Source organism: Stigmatopora nigra, chromosome 14 (assembly GCF_051989575.1).
Source record: "Stigmatopora nigra isolate UIUO_SnigA chromosome 14, RoL_Snig_1.1, whole genome shotgun sequence".
Taxonomy (NCBI): domain Eukaryota; kingdom Metazoa; phylum Chordata; class Actinopteri; order Syngnathiformes; family Syngnathidae; genus Stigmatopora; species Stigmatopora nigra.
This window is the reverse complement of record NC_135521.1, coordinates 1,803,046-1,826,502: the sequence shown is the minus strand read 5'-3', so window position 1 is coordinate 1,826,502 and position 23,457 is coordinate 1,803,046. Positions and strand designations below refer to the sequence as shown.

General features: G+C 41.1%; 2 protein-coding genes across 9 annotated transcripts in view; one reads left to right on the top strand and one right to left on the bottom strand.

The window, feature by feature from the left end:
- The window catches only part of flrt1b (fibronectin leucine rich transmembrane protein 1b), a 30,295-nt gene extending 22,604 nt beyond the window's left edge, over nt 1-7,691 (top strand). For both annotated transcript variants that reach the window (XM_077732659.1, XM_077732658.1), the window contains exons 2-3: nt 1,915-2,408; nt 5,267-7,691. In XM_077732659.1, the coding sequence (XP_077588785.1) occupies nt 5,282-7,465 (2,184 nt within the window). In that variant the 5' untranslated portion in view covers nt 1,915-2,408; nt 5,267-5,281 and the 3' untranslated portion in view covers nt 7,466-7,691. The remainder of the gene's footprint in view (nt 1-1,914; nt 2,409-5,266) is intronic.
- The window catches only part of macrod1 (mono-ADP ribosylhydrolase 1), a 131,098-nt gene that overhangs the window by 101,892 nt on the left and 5,749 nt on the right, over nt 1-23,457 (bottom strand). The window lies entirely within an intron of this gene.

Here is a 23,457-nt window from a genome sequence, read left to right as displayed (position 1 = left end):
GGAAAAATATAAAATAAATAGCACAGTGACACTTTATTTTCGATAAAGTTTAAGGCCTTATATTCCACAATAATAGGGCTACTTTTGTTGGAAAGTTTAAGGGCGGCCTATATGTATTTATTTACACATTTATTTATTTACATGTTGATTTATTTAAATATGTATTTTTTTGCATATTTAATTATTTACATATTTAATTACTTGCATATTTATGTATTTACACATTTATATATTGAGATATTTATTGACATTTATTTATTCACATATTTACTTATTTACATGTTCATTTACCTACTTATTTACATATTTATTTGCATTTTTGTTTTATTTATTGACATTTTTTATTTTTTTATTTGTATATTGATTTATAGATGCATGTGTTTATTTATGTACTACCTATTTATTCATGTCTAACATGTCTTTTCCTGAGTCTGTATTGTCGCTTGGGCTCAGTTACTTTGAAATTGACACACGATCCCTTTTTGAATAGGCAAAATTCCAAAGTGAACGTCAATTTGTTTTTAGGTTTCAGTGTCCTCAAAAGTAGCCGCAGAGAGCCGGAGAGTTGTTAAGAGCCATTGATTGGGAAGCTTGATGGATGGAGAAGTGGGACGGCTTTGTCAGTGTGTTAACGGCAAAGCAGCGGGCGCAAAGCCCCGTTGACGCTCGGCGACTATCGACATGGTGTCTCTTATCGCCAGTCAACAAGTGGACGTGCTTTGCAAACATCCCATTCCCATTCACTCTCTAATCCGCACATATGAAGCTGTCCATCACGCCTCAAATGAGGGCTATTTAACCAAAAAAGACAAATTACCGTCTGGTTTGTAACTCAAACGGCCACTCCAAAGCGCTCTACCATTTTAAAAGATTTCACTGAAGACGTAACGTGTTTTTAGAAGGGCCGTCTTTCAAAAAAACAGCTTTATTTGCGCCGTAACGTCCAAGCTAGTTACGTGATCTGCTTTCCCGCGGGTTGTAGCGATTAGGCAAGCGCAACAGAGCAGTTAATGGCCTTGATGAGTCTGTCTTTGTACACTTTGTATTCCTGATGAAGACGTTGTCTGGCCAAAGTCAGTGCTCACCTGGGAGCGCCGTTCTTCTCTACTCCGCCGGCTACAAAATCACTCCGAGCGGTGCTTACCGAAAGCTCCGATATTTTCCGTAGAAAAACAGAAACAATCCACACACGGCTATAAAACACTGTTCCCTTAACGAGGGGCACGCCAGAATTAAGTGTCGACCTTCGTAAAGTATTTTTATGCTGTAGTTTCTTGTCAAATTCGGGGGAATTTGATGTTGTTGTTTTCGGGGGGAAATTTGGCGAGATCTGGAAGGGGTTTAGGAGAATATTGTGATGGTTGTCAAAGAGTTCAAAGCGAAATTAGGCAAGATGGCGCCCTTAGCAAGTGGTTTAACGAGTGTCACGAGGTAGAAATATTGTGAGCTTCTGTGTGATACAGTTTGAGTTTGAACGTCTACTAAACTGCCGCTAATGAACTGGTTCAGAACCAATGCGATAGGCTGATCTTTATGCATCCTCATCATCATCATCATCATGGAAAACCCGTTTTCCATGCTTTATAAAAATCTGACAACGTCTCTAAACCCAATTGAATATTTGAGTTTATCACTTCATACACTTGAAAAAAAACTCATCTCTAAATCTTCCAAATAAATCCAAGGACTACCAAACTTGAACTTTGACCATTCAAAGGCCAAACCAATCAATAGTTGAAGGCAAATAGAAAATTCTTTCATTATTGAGCCTTCAACCATTCCTGCGGAGACTACAAATTTCAACGATCCATTCATTTTCATCAGAAAAAGAACATTGTCTCAAATAAGCTATATTTTTGGGACTAAGTATGCAAGAAAAATATAATAATAAGGCTTTCTTCTGTGTCTTTTCAGGCTACAAAATGACATGCTAAAACAAGCATCCGCAAAGTGCATTGGAACAAGTTGGAGAATGAAAAGAGCGAGTCCTTCCCCAAAAAGAACCCCGGAGCCCACCGCCCATCTTCGGAGTGTCTGACTAAAGTGTCGCCTTGTGGTGTTGGAGGATCTCTTTCTGGATCGGGCCTCTGGACCCTCATTGAAGATGACTTGACTTGGCAGTCCTAACAAGCAAGCCAGCGAAACAAAAAGTCCACCCAGCAGACAAATGCGGTGGCCCTGAGCCATGCTGGTATTACCACCGGAGCCCTGCGGTAAAGACTATCATTATCCCTATCATCATTTGTCAAAGCCGAGAGAGATCTCACGGCCTCAAGGAAATAGACCCTACGTCGTCTGAACGGCTACAGATCCCAAGTCGCTGGAACCGGACCATCAAAAAGTCCTCTGGAGCCAATTGGCGCCGAGAAAAAGAACCGCGCCAGAAGCGAAGGGAACGTACTGATCAGGTTAGTCGAGCCCTTGGGCATCGCACCCAAGGTTAAAAAGACTTTTTTAAGTCATACGAACACAAACATAGACACAAACTACATGACACGGCTGTCAAACTTGGTTTTTGACGCAGGTCATGTCGTAGTTTTGCTAGGTCTCCAATGAGGCTACCAAAATACATTGTTGAATGATCTGACATTAAAATTGAACATTAAAATGAGTACAAATCTTCTCTTTGCGACTCTTGATTGTAAATAAGTCGTAGTGGATTTTTTATGTTTATTTACAATATTGTAATTGGAAAAAAGGGTATTCGTATTCAATCTAACAGACGTTTTAGCTTTTTGTTTTTTATTCAAAAGGGTAGAATTGTTGATTTTTAAAATCTGGTTATTGATAGTGAAAGGGGAAACTTTTTAGATATAATATTTAGATTTTTTTTAATTGGATTAAAAGAACTGAATTAAAAACCCTAAATAGATCAAAAACAGATATTTAAAAAGGTTTTTTGAACTAACAACAACATAAAAAGATAAAAAATACAATTTGGGATTAAAGAAAATTGCAATTATAGACTAAAAAGGAAATAGTTTATTACCATTAACTAGGACTCTGTAAATTGAGCTTTTTTTCCCAAAATCAAATAAAATCAGTTTTTTTGCCTGAGCACTTTTACTTACATTTACTTATTTTCCAAAAGTTAAAGTTTCCATGCCATACTACAATTCGGCCTATCATTTTGGGCTGATAAACCAAAAGCTTTATCACTTTAGCGGTCTTATATGCTGACATTCCTAAAATACAAAATATTAGTAATATGATCCTGACCTCTTATTCACATTAGAAGATATGTCCACACGATTTGAGTTGACAAACGGGCACCATTTTTCACACCCAATCCTCCCTTTGCATTCATTTACGGCTCCTCCCACTCTCACGTCTCCATCTGCGTCCTCTTTCTCATTTCCATCCGCCGTCCAACATTGCTCTCCCGACACGACCCCTCTCGTCCATTCTATTGTTGGCACGTCTCATTCACTTTGCATGCATTTTGACTGCAGCTAAAGGGCGAGTTTGCATGGCGCGACTTGGGCTTTGGAAAATAGCACGTGGGCACATTTGCACAAAAAAGATAGGCGAGAAAAAAAAAAGACTTGCCTTAAATGGATTTGTTTATCAAATGTGCTGTCAAATCATGTCAGGGGGAAAAAAAATAGCGCCTCGGGCAAAAGAAAAAGGACGAGATGCAACTTTCACCAGCGTATGTTACTCATCTCTATAAATAGTCCAGTCAAAGTGACTCAGTGGAGATAATTATTATTTGCTTATTTTTATGTTACATATATTAGTGCTCACTAATAGTATTGAATATATATTTGCTATCATATTTTCTCGCATATTAGTTGCCTACATGTATAAGCTGTACCCTTAAAATTGCCTTAAAATGGTTGAATTTGACAATTTCCCTCGTATAAGCCTCCCCCCTTATTCTTAATTTTGACATCCATATTCATAATTTTAATAGGGAGTTCAAAAAGTTTAATTTTGAAGGGAAAATCTTAAGAAAAATCATCGCACATGGTATTTAAATTAAGTTGTCTTGCTTTTGTCCTCATTACCTTGCAGTTTTGTGCATGTCAAATCTAATTTATGCACATATAAGCCGTACCCTCGATTCAGTCATCATTTTTATTTAGCTACAAATAGGGCATATATGCGAGATTTTTTTTGCGTGGACATTTCTACGAAGAAATCCCGCATCGGGTCGTTCCACATTCCAAAGCGGAGGTTTGATTGGTCGCTGTCACGGCGGCGTGAGCGCGTCTGTTGTCTCGGCCGCCCGCTATCATCGGCACTGGACGCAATTAATCGGATTTCCTCTTCCCGGTCATTTTGCCATTTTAGTTTCATGTCACTCAGTCCATTTGAAGTAATCTCCGTCACTGTCCAATTTTCTCCATCCCTGTCATCCATTCGCTTTGCCCGATTCTTGTAATCTTCTTCCTGGGCCAATCACTCCACCTCACATCTCTCGGCGCTAAATTGCCCATTTGTCTCGTACTCGCTTTGCGCTGACCCAAATAATAATGGACAGCCTCTGCAAAGTATGTTTCACTAGTCAATCCCAGTGAAGTCAGGGAAAAAAAAAAACTTTACATTTGGTAACACTTCATTGCATCTTCATCAAGTGACTCGAGAGAGAGACGAGGACCAAAACGAGCCTTTTCAAAAAGGCTGGCTTGCACTTTAAATCTAATAACTAAAAAAAAGCAATTTCCAGTCACTAATAAATAGAGTTTCTAGCTATTTGTTTTAACACAGTTAATCCACCATATCATTGAATGACCTACCGTATTTAGGACCAAATGAATCCAGTGCACGGCTTATATGCGCATAAAAAGTCGACATACACAAAACTACAAGTTGACAACGCCATAACACCATAATGGCATGATTTTAAGGTACGGATTATATGCACAAGCGACTAATACGCAAGAAAATATGGTATATCTAATGATGTATTATGTGATTCCTATTTTTGTTGTATTTTTTTGAAACAGTCAACGTTCCAGTTCGCAATCACTTGGAATTGACTGGGCAGAATATGACATTTTATTATCCAATGCAACCGAAGCTTTAAATGCATTTTGGCAGGACTTGGATGCGCATTGTGATTCAAGAGAATGATGTTCCTATTTTCAAATCAAAAGCTCCACGGATAAACAATTATGTTTCTTGATGAGCACTTTGCATGGTATTTTAGGGTAAAAAAAACCCTGCCATAGAACCAAATAACTTTTCTAATACAATCCAACTCACTCATTTTTATAGCAGTTTTCCAACCCCATTTTAACTCCTCCCTATTTCTCATCAGGACCTACAGACCAACATGGCGACCGAAAGTGTGGCCGACCTTCGCGATTGGCTCTTCGTACTCCTCCTGTGCCTCACCTTACTGGCCGAGGTACTAGAACTGGCGGCGGCCGCCATCGCCATGGAGAGCGGCGAAGGCGACGAAGGAATCGTTTGCCCCTCTGTCTGCCGCTGCGACGAGGGTTTCGTCTACTGCAACGACCGAGGACTGGGTCTAATCCCGCCGCTACCGCTGACGGCGGCCATTCTCTACCTGCAGAGCAACCGACTGAGCAACGCCGGCCTGCCGCAGTCGCTAGAGCGCAGCACTTCCATACGAGTCATCTACTTGTACGCCAACCAGTTGGACGAGTTCCCGATCCACCTGCCGCCTTCGTTGCGCGAACTGCATTTGCAGGATAACAACATTCGGACGTTACCACGATCGTCTCTGGCCAAGTTACCGCTACTGGAGCGTTTACACTTGGATGACAATTCCATCTCGACGGTGAGCATCCAGGAGCGGGCTTTTTCTGGGACGCCGCGGCTCCGGCTGCTCTTCCTCTCCCGGAACCATCTGTCCAGCATCCCCGCCGGCCTCCCGGCGTCCCTGGAGGAGCTACGATTGGACGACAACAGGATCAACACCATCCCCACCCACGCTTTCCGAGGACTTTCCTCCCTACGTCGACTAGTCCTGGACGGGAACCTGCTCGCCAACACCCGCATCGCCGACGACACTTTCTCCCGCCTGGCTAATCTGACGGAGCTGTCGCTGGTCCGAAACGCCTTGCAGTCCCCCCCGGTCAACCTCCCTTCGGCTCATCTGGTTCGCCTACACTTGCAGGACAACGGCATGACCCACATACCGCGAGGGGCTTTGGACGGCATGCGGCGTCTCCAGAAACTGGACCTTTCGGGGAACAACTTGACGGCTCTTCCTCGAGGGCTTCTCAAAGACACTGACAGCCTGGAGCTACTCCTACTGCGGGGAAACCCGTGGTACTGTAGTTGCGGCCTGCGCTGGCTCCACGCTTGGCTTCACAGCTGGGGGGCCGCCGTAACGGTCAGGGGTTTAACCTGCCTGACGCCAGAGGCGGTGAAAGGTCAGTCCCTGAAAGACCTCACCTATCTAATGGAGCAGTGCGAAGGACCGCCGGCCGGCAACCCCTCCGAAAAGAACGGAGGCGGCGACGATAGCGTCAGGGGGGACGGGCAGGCCGTGGTCTCGGCTCCCCGCGGCAGTACGGCCACTAACTCTTTACTGGTCCCCACCCAGGGGTCCCTATTCACGCTCCGGGCCAAGCGACCGGGTCTGGTCATGCCTCTAGCCCCCGGTGGGGAAGGACACGCCTCCGGAGAGGCCCTGGAGCTAACCGTCAAAGCCCTCTCTTCGGACAGCGTCCTAGTCAGCTGGTTGTGCCCCCAGGCGGCGCCCTCTTTCCGCCTCTCGTGGCTGAGGTTGGGTACCAGCGCGGCCCTGGGTTCCATCACAGAGACTCTGGTTCCGGGGGAGAGACGGCAGTACCATTTAACCCAACTCACGCCACGCTCGCATTACCTTATTTGCCTGCTGCCCTTACGCCAGGAGACCTTTCTGGGCTCCAACGCGGGGGCCCCTCGTGGCGGCGGCGGCGTGGAAAGCAACAGTAAGGATTCTAGTCCGGCCTGCGCTCAAATAGAAACCGGAGAGGCCGCGGCCAACTCCAGGGGGGACGGGTCCGACAAGGGCACGCAAGACTCGGAGCTAACGGCCCTGCCCTTGGCGGGGATCATCGGGGGTGCCACGGCGTTAGTGAGCCTACTACTCATCTTTGCTATTTTCTGCTGGTACGGACAGAGAACCAGCTACAAATCGGGGGGTTCCAATTCGTACACTCGAGGGCGAGGGGCTAAAAATTATGACGATTACGTAGAGTCGGGTACCAAGAAAGACAATTCCATACTAGAGATCCGAGCGCCTCCGGCGGGCTTTCAGATGACGACCATGGCTCACCAGCCCCTGCAGCCTAAACTGGAGGACGTGACCTACATCCACACCATTTTCCCGTCTTCTTCGTCCTCGGCATCCCAGGCCAACGGGACGTACCGCAGCGGGCACCGGACGGCCAGCCTCAACGGCACCATCGTCAGCCAGGGCAGCCACCATCACGTCACCTACGGCACCAACCGCGGCTACAGAGAGGGCGGCGTCCCCGACATAGACTACGCCTACACGTGATGGCGCGGGGTTCCCCTCCCCACCCCGCCGAGCCCGGAATGACCGTTTCTACCCTTCGGCCGCGGGCCCTTTTGTCCTTGGTTTCCAAAGAACCCTTTGTGCCTCAGTCGGGTCACGTCTGATACGTTTGCTAAGTAGAAGAGACTCTTTTGGGACTGGATATTATCAGTACGGCGTGACAGAAGTGACAGTCCCGCTCTATACTGTACTCTATCTACGACTGTAATACACATGACGGCGCGCCCCCTTTCTTTCAGTGCTATTTATATATGGTTCCGGTTTTTCTCTTTTGGCTATCTCGGTGTCTTTCAAAAAAAAAACGGCTCTTCTTCATACACGGTAACTTATTTCAGGTGGGTATACTAGGCTTAGATGATGTAGGAGATATATTTATCATACGCGGGAAAAGGCCATTTACGTGTATATAGATAGCTCCCCGTATCTTCCGACAAACTCTGCGTTGACGATGGGATGACAGGAGGAAGAAATGAACGTTTGTTCTAATCCACAAATGACAAGGAATGGCGCTCCACGTGAAAATACTTGCGGATTACTTTACCCAATTTAATTGTTCCTTCGTTCCCGCCTCATTGTTTTTTTTTTTTTTTTAGCCCAGACGATTTTCCTTTCATTTCACTCTGGTGTCTTTTGTGGCGCCGTGAGCGGAGGACGACTTTGTTCTCGCCAAAAGGAGCTGACAGCAATGATAACAGTTCTGACAAAGACATGAGACACAAGCCGCCACATGGGGAGACTAATGAGCAAAAGGGGGGAGGCGGGGGGAGGCAGAGGGGAGTCATTGTGATGGATAGATGGATAGATAGATAGATGTTTGGATGGAGAGAGCAAATATGAAGAACAAAGCCAGAGTTGACGTTTTAGGAACCAGAGCCAAAGAACTATGTTGGTTTAACAGCGAGTGGGAGTCAAATAGGAGTAAAAATACGGGTTGAAAGGCTCCGTAACAATGGAGGCGTCACAAGTGACACGAATCCCATCAAATGTGACTTCTACACTCCATAAAAGGAGACTTCCAACAACCTAAAGCTTCTTCCTAATATGTCATCATAAATAGACGCGCCAGGTCATTATTTTTTTTAAGGACACCAAATTAGGAAGTGAAATAGTCCTCACGAGGATTTGCCGACTCTGAAAATAAATGGCAGATTGGAAATGTAGCAGCTGTGTAACTTTTATTATTTCTCATTATCAAATGATGGTGGCTAACGATAAGAAAGAAAGCAACTCATGCATTCCATATTCTTAATTTAGGAACCTCAATTATACTCGGGAGAACGGTTCAAATATTGGAAGACGAGTTAGAGGACCTCATCATTTTCGGGTAGAAAGTGAAACTGCTCGGCTTTAATTACATTGTGCAAAAAGAGTGACTTATTAAGGTTATAATTAACGGTGTCTCCAAAATCTGAAAAATAATGGACCAGTGCTACATTCATTAAAAAAGACTCCATAAGAGTATATTAACATGGAAAAAATATTCTGTTAATTCTTAAATTAAAACTACATTTAAAATGATAGACCTAGCTATCACATATATTCATGTTTGAGTCATATTAAATTGAAATAGATAAGCTTATTCTTTTAAAAGTAACATTATAATATTTTAAAGATGGCGTAGAACCAAATATTAGGCTTTTACTGCAAATAGTAATTGTTTACATTGTCAAAAAAGCTCCAAAAATACAAATAAATTCTAAAAGGAAAGTTACATGGAAAATACATCACTAACCTATTTATTCTCATAATAATAATAACTTTCTGTGTGCTCTTAAAACTCAAAGGTTGACCTATTTTCTGCCGCATGTCCGCCCAATAAAAAAAATCGCATTATCCCTCTTCAAAATGACGTTTTTATTGCAGTTAGGGCTATTTTTACCGTCATTTTCGGTGAGATTGAACTCGGTAAGGTTAGTTGTCCACTTCCTGTAGCCTCAAAGCAGACCAAGAAATGTTTGGTCGCCACGGACAACGGCCCAACCGCCACACTGTGCCCTTTAGCGTACCTAGCGAGATAGCAGGGGTGCTTGACACGCGGGAGTAGGAAGGATGTCGGAAGAGCTAGCGTGTTGTTTTCATTTGGTTATTTTAAGGTATACACTTGTTTGGCGTTTCCGTTTCATAGCACTGAGGCGACTTTTCACTCTGTAGAAATCCTTATTCATTGAGAAGAAAAAAAAAGGAAGCGTCACCCTCCGATGTGATGACGAGAACACCGTTATGTATAAAAATGGGTGCAAAATTCTACTCCAGTTATTGGTCTGTTGTCTTTTTTTCTACATGAATGAATAAAGGCTGAATTAAAAAAATAGTTTCTCCAAGTTTGAATTATTGAGCATCATGGAAAGTAAAATAATAAATACAGTAATCCCTCGCAATTTCACGATTCAACTTTCACGACTTCACTACATTGCAGATTTAAAAAAAATGTAATTTTATTATTTTTTATGATTTTTTAAGTTCATAAAAATGTGAAAATCCACCCAGAAACTTGTAACTAGGACTCAGTACTGCAGAAATTATTATTTATTTATTTTTTAAATAGGGGTGACCCTACTTTGCGGTATTTTAATTATGTCTGGTCCACATTAACCACGATATTTGAGGGATTACCGTAAATGAAGAATAATAAAAGCCAAGATACTGAGTACTATTTGACTTGAGGTGAAGAGAATGTCATTAAAGGAGATGCATTAGCCGAGACGCTGTGGTCATTTATTTTAGAAGAAAAGCGCAAAAGTGGATCTGACTTGCCGAAGAGGAATTTGCATGTGTCGGCGCACTCCCAGGCTGCAAGTGGGCATTTTATTCCGAGGCGTTTACGCTCCTGACTGAAAATGCTGCGTTGAATTCAAGTGAACGCTAATGCTCGCCGCCTGCCTGTTGAATGGATCGATGAGAGCGACGTATGAGTGCATCCCGCGCAAGTGCTTGAGAATGACGCCTGTCTAAATGGGAAATGTTTGTCGTCAAATGGCCAACAAAGGCAAGAAGTGACAGTCTGGCAAGATCCAAAGACGGAATTTAGTTATTCAAAACTATCATTGGAAAGTAGTAAGTATACAAAAGAACTTCCAGTACATCAAAAAATGAGCACATACTCAAAGTACAGTGACTCGTACTCATATCCGAAACTTTGGGATCGTAACATTCTTACAGTTTATCAACCAACAAACCTAAGAACTGTATGTCCCTAAAAAATAAAAAATACAGCAAAAATTAAATAACATGGTTTATTTTTCTTAGATTATTTGATAGGGTGGGCAATTCTACTTATTTATTCTGTTTATTTACATTTCCCTGTGATTTTAGGTTTACATTTCCCCTGCTTTCACTGAACCATATTTTTCTAACGGAATAAATTAATCGCTTATTCGCCCCCAAAAAAATATCCACTAAAAAACATGGCTACACAGATGGAGTATTTTCTAGATTTATCAAACAGTCCTACTAGTAGCTATAAGTCATTAACAAAGATATTAATTGTTGTAAAGTTGACATTTCAAAGTCAGAAAGTGACCTGCACCAATGGAAAGTGTTCAGATGGTAGGTGGGTGGCCAAAACGGGGGTGGCAGAACTGCCTTCTGTTAATGATCTTCATTCCCATTGTGAGTCAACGGGTGTTTAGCATTCGGCTGGATTTAGCACAGATGCTCGTGCGCCACTTCCCCAGATGGCAGAGGCCGAAACACATTGCCACGGCCATCGTCAAGATCTTGCCACGTTGGGCTACTTTTTTTGTCAATTGCTCGCTGGCTTTAAAGGGTTAAGGGGCCACGCTTTGAGTTCCACGGCAACCACGTAGAAGGTCGTGTGGAGGGAATAGGAGGGTTTGGGGGGTGGCCTTTAGAACCTCTGGAGAGGATGGAGTATTTTCAACTGTGAGGCCAAGGTGTTAATGTGCCTGGCAGTGGGTGCACTCCAAAAAATATATAAAAGGGTGTTAGTGGTCAGAGGAAAAAAAACATAAGGAAAAAACACAAGTCAGCACAGCCAAACTAAGAAAAAGGGGCGACTTATAGTCCGGAAAATACTGTCATAATTTAATTAGTTTTGTGAATAATCCTGACAGTGGGACTTTCAAATCTGGGTGCATTTTCTCATGCTCATGAATTTTTTTTTGTCCATTTAGCAGGAAGATGCAGACTAGTTTTGACAAGCAAGGTCACTCCAACCTTGGTGGAGGACCCAGGTGGGCGACAGGTCTCCGTAAAAACATCCTCATTTGCCTGAAAACTAATTTAAATGAATGCCATCTTCCTCTCCAGAGCAACCAAACGAGAAAGTGTAACATCCATATTGGATTTTTTTTGTTGTTGAAGGTTCTATATGAAAAATGCAGGCGGTATTCAGTAGCTTTTAAAAGGGAAAGTGCAATTCCTGCAATTGTGTTGGTTGGGGGAGCAGCCTGTGCTTTTCCACACAATAAGGCTGAGATCATAATGGAGATAGATCATGGTCGCAGTCCATTATCTAGTGTCGGGGCCTTCCAGCTAAATGATGCTCATATTTGATGCAAACCAAAAGACGCCGGCTCGTTGATTGGAGTGCTACTTATCTGCTGGCTTTTATTTTTCCGCTATGAAAAATGGGTTCCCGGTGGGAATTTCACGTGGTGCTCCATCACTCATTAGGTCACTCATTTGAATTTAAATACACTGAGTAGGAGAGAAAAATGGGGATGGATCATTTGGTGATATTTCAGGGGAAACCTCTCAGGTCATGAATGGATGAATTATTAATTTTCAACTAATAATTACAACCAAAGAAAGAAAGAAATGATGTGTATCCTTTCCAAAGTCTACCTGTTATTAAAAAGTGCCATATGTGGGTGTGTACTAGCTTAACTTTTCTTCATTTCGACTGACAATTTGAAAGTAAATCAAGCAGAACAAATGTTATTATTCAATTTACAACATGCTACAGAAGTGAATAATTATAAATAATGAATCTGGTTGCAAGGACACATCTGGAACGGAGTAACTTAGTAAAAAAAAACGTTAAATACGATAAAAATGTGCATATTTTTCAACGAAAACAACTGGGAATCATTTCAAATTGTAAAGACAATGGTTAATATTCCCTTAGCAGATTTGACGTCACTATTTCTATTCCTTCTTTGGAGAGTTGTTATAAAGAACAAATGACAGTTGTACCACGTCATGTCTGTTCCACGAGGACGACGCCCCGCAGGTAAGGTAACGCGAGGGATTTTCGTTGTTTTTTCTTTTCACCGTCAACGACTTTCTGCCCAAAATGACAATTGTCAAAAAAAAAGCGGTGGGTTGCAACAGTGCAGCTTAAAGAAGGACACAAAGCGCAGCCCCGCCAAGCTCCATAAAGCCGGGAGCGTCTGCAGCTGGCCGATAATTCTCTCCGGGTGGGATTTTACACACTGTCATTTAAGGGATTATTATACAACTATTGATTACAGCCATTTTCAATATAAGAGCTCAGTTTAGCGCCTTGCAGTAAAAAATGTATTTGAATAAATTCCACTTGAAGCTTTTTATTCCGGTTTGCAGGTAGCGGGGGAAGCTTCTTCGGGTGTTAGAATATGTTAGGCTCCTTACGCAAAAGGTCATTGTATGAATTTCACGTTGGCTTGAATGCATATTAGATTCATTTTTTTTTCCTCACAAAGGTTGCAAGGATTCTGAATCGATTGCCAGCCAATCACAAGGCAGACTGAGGCAGTCGAACATTTCCTTCCTCTCGTAACCAGCTTCGTGTACTTAGTAATTAACCCAAGACTGTCTATTAAATCCCGTGTGTTTGTTAGTCATTGTCCGAATGTTTTTCTCTTCATGCCACACTTTGGGTCCAACCCGACGTTCCACACACTACAACACTAACGATTCGTAACCCACCAGGAATTGAACCCTTAATCTCATAACTCTGAGACGGGTCTGTTAAGCCCTCAAGCTAAAGAAGGCTGTAGAGAGAGTAGCATTTAATTCAGAGTTGAAGACAATATGAGGCGCAAGAAGATTAGTTTAACAACAAAAACAGCAAGAAGACTAAATCACTATCCAACTCACGCCATCGAATTTTCTAACAACACTAATCCGTGTATACATTCGAAATCCATTCAGGAAGTCTCGACACAAAGAAGACAGGGCCACCGACAACCGACAAGTGACTGGTAAACACACGCAAACACACACAGAAAAACAGACACCTGTTCACCCCTGAGCGACAGGGGACTGATGGTCCCCAACGACTAACAGCGCTGGAAAACAAACAACTGATTCATTTTTCTAGGAAACACAGACACGGCGAACTAGCTCGTAGCTATAAAGTAATCCAGCGACAACAAAACATGAAACCGTTGGTGTGGGATGCTCTGGAGCCAAAGCTGGAGAGGACATCACAGAAATGAACAAGGCACAAGCAGACAATAGGCAGGCTCCGGGGGAATTACACCGACACCGACTGTGCGAACAAAAATGTCCGACAGCCGCCGCTTGATGCTTGGGGAAGAAATTAGCCCTTTATTATGTTATTCAGATGTACTAGGATTCCCTGAGGAACTCGGAACAGAATGCATTATTCTAGACAAGCATCGTAAATTTCCGACTTCAAACTGGGGTGTGACAATAGAACAGGGGTGGGCAAACTATTGGGCCCGGGGGCCGCCGCATTGACTTTAAAAATGTGAAAGATGGGCCGGGTCAGCACAAGATATGATACTGATAAAAAAGTGCATCCGTTAACAGTACATATGAAACATAAACTGAAAAAAAGGACTTAAGTAATAACATACTCATCACAGTACAAAGTGAAGTCAATAGGAATGTATTAAGAAATATTAAAATTACATTTTAAAAAGATAGAGGGGCTGTAAAACACCGAAAAATAAAAAAAACATTTTTTGGACAACGTCGGCGGGCCGAATTAAAAAGCCCAATGGGCCATATTTGGCCCGCGGGCCGTAGTTTGCCCATTATGCAATAGATCAGTATGGTTTTAGATTGTGATACGTTGTATCCCACCAGGATCGTTATAAAGTCCTGTTTACTAAAATAAATTTTAAGTGTATCGAGAGACAATATGAATGAATTTCTACACTTTTAGGAAGCTCCAGCTCTTATTTCAGATCTCCCAAACATCACAATCACTATAAAAATTAAAAGTAAATGAAAGAATAACAGTCGGATGGATGGTGAGATCTGCAGTTGGACTACAGGCACAGAAGACTAAAGAAGTAACAAATGCAGGGCATTTCTTTGCACTCTGCTAAATCCAGAATGCTTTTTTTAAGGGAGCACATCCATCACTACACACACTTGGTTTTACAAAATCAATCATACAAATAAACTGCAAGATCCAAGTGTCAACACAAACAAAGTTTTTGGACACATAAATTCAAGAGACAAAACTAAATGGGGGCAACATATTCATAGGCAAAAGCACGAATGTCTATTTTTTAATAAGTGTGATACCACTTATGTTTTCATTAGGTACCATCCTATTTTTACACCTTATTATATTTTTAATGAGCCTGAGAATATGAATAGCCTTTGCATTCCGTGTCTTGCACTATAATCTTGCTCACAGAACATATTGAACTTAAATTAACCGAATAAAACGCGGCTATAATCTCTTCCTAACCTCGGCCTCATCGTGTAATCTTCCTTAAAATGATTTTTTTTTTTGTCTCTATGCCCATATTTGGCGTATTTTAGCCGGTATATTGACATTAGATGCAAAAATGACTGGTGTTTTGTGAAAATGGTTATTTTTTGGCATATGTCATCACAACGCCGATACTGACATGAGATGAGAAATGGACTGCTGTATTATTTTTTTTATGTGGGATAAAGCACGAGGAATTTGCTTTCATCTCCTTCCCACATGGGCAATCTGTGAGCTGAGGCAATTTTAAGGGAAGAGCTCACTGCGGGCGGCGGGCTTTGGCCGTCTACTTCCAAAGCTCTCAGCCTCCACTCATGCTCGGCTTATGGCCCATCTCGGCAGGACTCCACTCTCAACTGGACTCACTACTTGTAATTTGGCTGTACTTGGGCATCTCGCAAACTCGGATAGAACAAACTCAGACTAAAGCAAAGCGATTAAGACTAAAAACCACCAAAAAAAACTTGTATAGAACAATACATTTTGCCCAAAACTTCCTTGTCGGCACAGTCATTTTCAACCCAAATTAAAATGACTTCCCAGATCCTTCCGAAATTTGGATATCGCTTAAAAAGATTCCGCAAGCCTGAAAGCAATAACCCAGCTGGTCTCCTCCGCCACATTCAGCAAACATAAACCAAACGCAACCTCTCAAAAATGGACTTTCAAAAGAAAAGTACATTGTAGAATAATAAAGCTAGACTACATTGAGATGTATGCTTGCTTTTTCAACAGTCACAGTAAATGAAAAACTACAAAAAAGCTTATATTGCACTTGTTTTACAATATACAAACAAAGTGTTATTGTAGTGCGAGTCTATTAATCTGAAGGGTTGGCTTTTGAATTGCAAACAGATTTGGTTGTTACTTAGTAGACTGGAGTCTTGTTGGACTAGTATTTACCATCTCTAAAACCTAAATTCTTGGAAAAAAATAACTTTATGACATAACCTATCAACCACAGAGTAAGAAAATGGCAAACATATTCCTTTTTCAACTCCCCACAATTTAATCAGCGCTTTCTACCATCTTTAAGAACATTAACAACAATAAAAACACCAAAAGATACTACAACATAGTCAACCAATAGCACAGATAACACTACATTACTATTAAATTTAAATGACACACCTACAAACTTATCTCAAATCCAAGCTCTATTAAAACATTTAAAAAATAAATATATAGAAACTACCCTGTATAAAGCATAATTATCTTTTAAATAAATCCACATTTGACATTGAAATATCTCTCAATTCCTAGAATATGCAGCTACCAGTGATTCAAGTATAATGACAAAAGAGGTAAAACGATCAAGTGCTACTTGGACTCCACACATTAAGAGTAAAACGCAGTATATTGACAAGAAGGCAAGATTCCTTCAGCTATATGCAACCTCTGCTAGTTGCCAGCATATTAACAATGCATGAGTATCTTTAAAAATACATAAAAAAACAGAGAAACATTTGCAAAAACGCTGAGCTGGCGCTTTAACTTTGCCCGCCATCCCTCCACAATGCAACAATGGGAACGCCCAATGAGATGAGATCTTGCCGGAACAAATTGGGTGACAGAGGCATCCTTTGAATCTCGATATACGACGACGACGCCGACGCCTACTCATTTGTTTGAATGTCAAAGCTACGCACCTTTATTTTGCTTTCAGGTGACTTGATGGGCCCCGGGGAGAAGGATAAATAATCCTTTTTAATCACAGTGGGGCATGTTAAGAGTGAAGATTAAAGCCAAGATGTGTCCTTGTGTGGGTACTTAAAACAGACAGAGTATTCACAGAGACTACTAAACACATTTTGTCGAGTAAAATATGGCTTAAATGGATGTCATTTTATTTTTAGTGGAAAAAAAACATAAAAAATATCCCTGCATGATATTGAATATAATTTCTTTAACGGACTCAATGGTAAACTGTAAAAAAAATGCTTTGTAGCTTTGTTTTGTGCGCTAACGTCATGTGTAAATGGATTGTGTGTTATATTTAACACGTCTATGTTCTCAGATGATTGTAATCCTTAAATGGATTGTGGCGTAACCGCGTTATCGTTGGCGTTGTGATAGCACCACGTAGCCTACTTTGGGGTAATTTGTCGTTTATCTGGATTCGGGCTGGCGGATTTAATTTCACTTTTATTCTACACAAAGCTGAGCTACCACATAATGAGATTTAATAAGAGAGTTATATCATTTGTATTCCAAAATGCTTACTTTTGGTTATATACATAGTGATGTGTATTGGACTAATGTGGTAATAACTGCAAGAACTGTTTTTGGTTTTTTTTGCAAAATAATACATTATTATCCTCCATAAAGTAAAATTTAATTTAAAAAAAGGTATTCAGATGTAGTAGTGCATTTTGAAGGCTGAGGCATGCAAAAAGAGGAAGCTGTAGGGAATTTATTGTTTTAATTATTTACTATTATTGCTACTGTTGTGCAACGCTACATTACCTTTGAGGGGAAAAATGCTTCTGGTAGGACAGAATAATAGAAACAAATGTAAGGGAATAATCTCCATTTTAAGTCACTGGGGTAAAATGTTTTAGGATATTAATGTTTGGATTGGGAGTGTGGTCACTTGCTGTGTGGACTGATTTTTTTTCAAGCAAAATGTGGCATTTGGAAACTCAAAAAAAATATGATTCATAAGAACTGCGATAAAAATGGAGCTGTAAAATTAGCATATGTGTATAAAAAGGCAAAACTTCCCTTTTCGTGATCGAGAAAGATATACTATGTTCTCAAAATACCGCCTGTGAAGTGCGAAGAAAAGAACCATTGGACAGATAAACCAGTGTTATGATATGGACCAAAAGTCGCCCCTAAATAATCGCCACTATCTTCAAAACCTGCATCAAAAGACTCAAAAGACAAGCATAGCAATTTCCCTACAACCAGATTATCCCAACAAACGTGAACGCCACATCTTGACAAAACTCCGACCAAAGGCGTTGTTCATTCTTCACCAAGCATCCGCCTGTTTGTCAAAACGCCTCCGACCACGACCAATGGCGTCTCGGATAATACAGACAATAGGATAAGTGGATAAACACCTCCCATAAATAGTCCCGCCATTTCCTAAGATGTGATAATACGGGGCAGACGTGGTGAGGGCCCTATCAGATGGCTCTTCGCCACGACGCCTCGTAGATGGCAATTATCAGACGGTAATTGCGTGCCACGTTTATCGTCTTTCAGAGCAGGTGTGTGCGTATACGTGGCGTTTTCGACGATGACAATGATCTTTCGGCGCCGGGGGGGAGGAGGAAGATGGGCCTGGGGGGGCTGGGCTGCAGCCTTTGAAGGCCACGCACGCAATTGCACGCCACTTTGTTCGCCGCGTTAAGGATTACCTAAAAGACGGGCTTATTGTCACCACGCATTAGGATACATTAAGGAAATAATGAGGATAAACCCCCGACGCCTCGTTATGAGTTTCTTTTATGTCTTGGCAAGACGGGATGGATTTCATGCGGAAATGGCGGCGCGTAATAAATGGCGGACGTTTGTAAAGCAGATCTATGGCGCTAATCGGACGAACTTTGGTCCGGTGAACAAATGGGAACATTATTTTGTTTAAAGTAGACGGGATGATAGTCATTTTGTGACTGGTCGTAACTCGGGGAAATGATGTAAAATAGTCGAATATGTCCCAAGTTAACGTTTAAAAAAAATGGAGATATATGTTTTTTGATATGAAATAGCATTGGAGAAGAATTTAAATATTTTTACAATATAATACAAGGTTAAGAAAAACAGTTTGTCTCATTTGTTTCTTTTTATAACAATAATCTATGACAATTTAACTTGTGATGCAAACAATTATCATTTTAATACGTCATTTTAAGCAATATTGGTTAAAGGAGTGCTTATTTAAATGTATAATTTGACAATCTAATAAACTTCAATGTAAAAATGAACAATGATTTTTTTTCTACCCAATTGAAAACCAAGAAAATTTGCCAAGTCCTTCTTTGCCTTTATTCCCCTTTAACAAAGGCTAAACTCCATTTTTTAATAACAAATTTTTCCCTTAATGAATCCGTCGGGGGGTGCCGACATCAAACACTTTGTGGACCCAGCTGGCATTTTTATGTTAAACTGGTTATCCGGCTGTCAGTACACCCGATATGTAGCAAAGACGCCATTATTGTTGCAAAGAGCAGCAAATGTAAAATCATTAGTCAACGGCGGGGTTACGTTAAGCAAAAAGGCAAAAGAGTGACGACGTACGAGTGTGACACTTTGCCCGCTTTACAAGGTGCACATTACTGTCACGCTGTCAGATGTTGTCAAAGGACAACGCCAATAACCTGGGTCACATTGACTTGATCCTTTACAACGTTAAATAACGCTTACAATGATGTGCTTGTCATTCCTTACAGTTACTCATGCGGGGATTTTTTTTAAGAAGTCTAGCCGCACAATTATTATATCATATTCATGCCTAATGTCATTGATTAAAAAATACACTGAGCGGAAAGGGCTGGTTCTAGAGGTGACTGTGTAGTTCCCTTTCAGAAAGACTTATTTAAATGGGACTCAATAGCAATTTTTATAGTCAACTCTCGTCTCTGAACCTCTCGGCCAATCATCTTAAAGCCCGGCTGTTAGACTTACTAAATTGCGATCACAACATTGCCTAAAAACATTTGTATGTGTCATGGTTTATCTTCAAATTACACTAGGGACAAAAGATGAAAATTATCAATTATGGTTGTTAAACCAACACAATTGCTATCACAATACTGTCTAAAAAAGTGCCACTAAAACTGTGCTACCTTTATTAAATAAATCAAACTCAAATTAATTCATTGACTTTTTCTTCTTCAAAAGTGACAAGACAACTAAAAAAGGAACACATTTCCATGTATTTTGATTTGGAATTCTTAGTAGAGCTCTCAAAAAATAACATTTGAAAATATGACTTGTTTACGGCTCTCTTAGTCAAAAAGGTCATGACCCCTGCTTTACAGTGTTCTAACTATCGTAGGTCGACCCCAAGCTACTTTATTAAAACATCTCATCTTAAAACATCCCCCAATCGATCGATCACGCCGACCTTCCGCATGACAACTCGACAAGCCTACACAAACAAGACCAAGTGTCAAAAAAAATCATCTTTTATCCAGATGACAACAACTCGCCCATTGGCAAAAGCATCTCCTTTTTCTTGGTTTCCTCCCCATTTTCCCTCCATCTCCCGTATCGGCCCAATCAGGCTAATGAGGCTAACAGATCCCTTTTCCTTTCCCTCTCGCTAAAGTGCCGATTGATTGGAGGGGTTGGGAAGCGCTTAACGAGGGAGGGAGGGAGGGAGGGAGAAAAATAATTAGCAAGAATGAGCTTTTCTCGCAAACCCCCATCGGATTGGCTTGGTTTTTTTTTTTTGTGTTTATTTACTGACGCGGGCAACATTAGGGATTAGCTCTGCAAGGGCGCGTTAACTTCTCAATGTCAGGGTGTAAATCTGTCTCCGACCGTAAACCCTGCCACGATGTCTAAATGGAAGCAAAAAAAAAAAACTCTAGAGACGTGCAAAATGGCGTGAAGCCTTGTGGATTTTCATCCATCTTCCCTGACAGAAACGGCACCGGAGAATCTCGAAACCAAGCCGAGGCGGCGAACCTTGAAAACTCCAAATTTGTGGCACGCGGCGGACATTAACGGCGCCGCCCAAATGACCGGTAGAGTCATGTTTCTGACAGCTGTGGCGTGATTAAGTCGGACAGATCTGGACTGGAAAAAGTGGAGCGGCGGCCATGTCCAAAAGTCGGAACGCGACTAATATTCGTGCCGCCCGGGAGAGAAAGAGAGAGAGAGAACGCCTTTGGCAAAGACGCCGACTCGAGAGGACGGACGGAGTGGACATAACACGACGCCCAGTCATGATGTAAAGTGGGAAAGATTTGGGGGCGTCCAGAATCAAAATGAAATCGGACAGCAGCAAACTTGTAAAATAAAACTTCTGGCAGCCCCAAAAAGAATGACGTTTGGTTATTGAAACGGTTGCCGTCTTCTACGTTATCTAATTCATCACCTTGAAGTTGTTAATTAAGCATAAAGTAATTACCAGTAACGTCAAATTAATTTATATTCTCCAATCAGGAGGCTAATTAAATGAGAACAGTTGTTCTCCAGCGTCCTTCAAGGTTAAACAAAGGTTATTACTTAAAGCGTGTCCCTAAAACAATCATAGATTCATACAAAATGTCATTATTATAAAGCATATATGAATAAGAATGAAAACCGACTAGAGGAAAAACCCAAATAATGATTGTTTTTGTTTTTACTGAATAAATATTAGCCTTACTATTTCCACAAAGTCCATTTCTTGGAATAGTGGAGTAGCTGGATTCATTTGAAATGTAACATTGGATGCTTTTTTTTTTTTGTTGTCTACGATGCAGGCCAGTGTGCAAAAGCTTTCTAAATTTAGATGCGGAAACTGCTTTCAATCTGCCCTCTAAATGCTGCATCTCGCTGGGTAAGTGTAATCACGGACAAACGGCGGCGGCTCGCTGCTCTAAAAGTGCCTTTCCTGCAAAAAAAAAAACATGGCAACCTGTCCACTGTCTTAACATCTGGACATCCAGACTGTCTGGATGACATTATTTGCCTTAAACTGACAAAATGTGGAGCTTTCACTGTGAGGGAGCGGCCATTTACTTTTCCGACATTTCGAGCCATTAAACATCGACAATAGATTAGCCAATAATGGAAAAAAAAGGTCACTTTGCAGGCTGAAGAAAGTCAATTTCCGCTAATTTAGGAATAATGGACAAGCGAAGTGAATTAAAACAAACAGTTATGCTGTTTTAGACCTTTTACAACAGAAAATGGCGGATTTTTATCCACAAGGAATTATAGATAAGCTTTACTTTCATTTTGTATAATTCAGTAGCCAGTAAACAGACTATATGATAATTTATTTAAATAATTTCATATGTATATGGTCATTAATATGTGCTGTCCCTTAATTAAATCTGTCAAACACATAGTGGACATATTTACCAATTTAACTACATTTATTTGTGAGAAATTCCACCAAAAATTGAAAACTTTGGCCTTTTATAGAATATAAGTCAGTATTTGTTATTGTGCTCTGGAAGTATATTTAAAATCTGTCTAGAATTAGCAAAGTAAAGCATTTTTGGTTCTCTTCAAGATACTTTAAATGCAAAAAAATTGCATCAAATGACCTAAAAACGAGTCTGCAAAAACCAAACAATCAATATCAGCATAAAGCTCAGCAGGAAGGAATTCATAATAAAATTCATTTCTCCCTCAAGGTTAAAATAATGAATTTCCCAAGCGATTCACTTTATTCATCACTGCAACATTTTCAAAAACCACAAAGCTGCTTTGAAGACAACTTGCGCACTTTTTTTTTTAAAGTCTTTGACTCAAAAAAGTAGAGAATTGATTTTGGCTATATTTTTCCTTTTTGGGGGAGGGGTGTTTGTCATCTTGACGCATCAAGCAAACTCGGCATAAATAAAGAAAGACTTCTTTCTCAGAGCCGGAATCTGTAAAGTGTTTGTCTGCGGTGGCAAACTTGGTGCGACACGTTGCATCTTGTAATATGAGCCTATCTTAAGAGGAGCTGACAAGAGCTCCAGGGTAGATGTATGCTAAGTGCAGCACGGAGACGACGACGCACAAAAAAAAGAAGAAAAAAAAGTGCACAGCCAACGACAAACAGTCAGTCAGTAGCTCCTCTGGGCTTTCCGTCATCGGCCCAGACCCGTTTTACTCGCGGGAGTGCCGGATTGTTCACAACATGCCCCTTGCGATTAAAGGCTGGGTTACTAAGTGACTTGATGACAAAGTGGCGCTCGTTTTCAGGAGAAAACGCCACCCGGAGAAACGCTCAAATCTTTTAAAACGCTGGAGAATATGACAACAGGGAGTTGAGTAGGGGGAAAAAAATACAAAATAATGGCTTGTAAAGGCCCGAGTATAAGACGATTCTGATTATAAGACAACCGTAGCGCTTGGAAAAAGACCTCATTTCATTTTTATATAGAAAATAATGATAGTATGAATGGGCTAAATGATTATTACAATATGTTCCAGAGAAAAATGAGTCATGTTGGAGTCCAGATAAATGATTTTGTTTTTCCACGCCACGGTTGTATTTTTAAACCTGTATTTAGTTGGTCCCCCTCTCACTTTACAAGAGCTTTGATTAGCTATTGCCCACTGCTGTGCCCCCGCGTAGGCGGACTTGAAATGGAGACCACCTACCACGACATCATGAAAACAACATGGTTGAACTCTCTCAATCACCTTCTCATTTAAACTACTTGCAACAGTG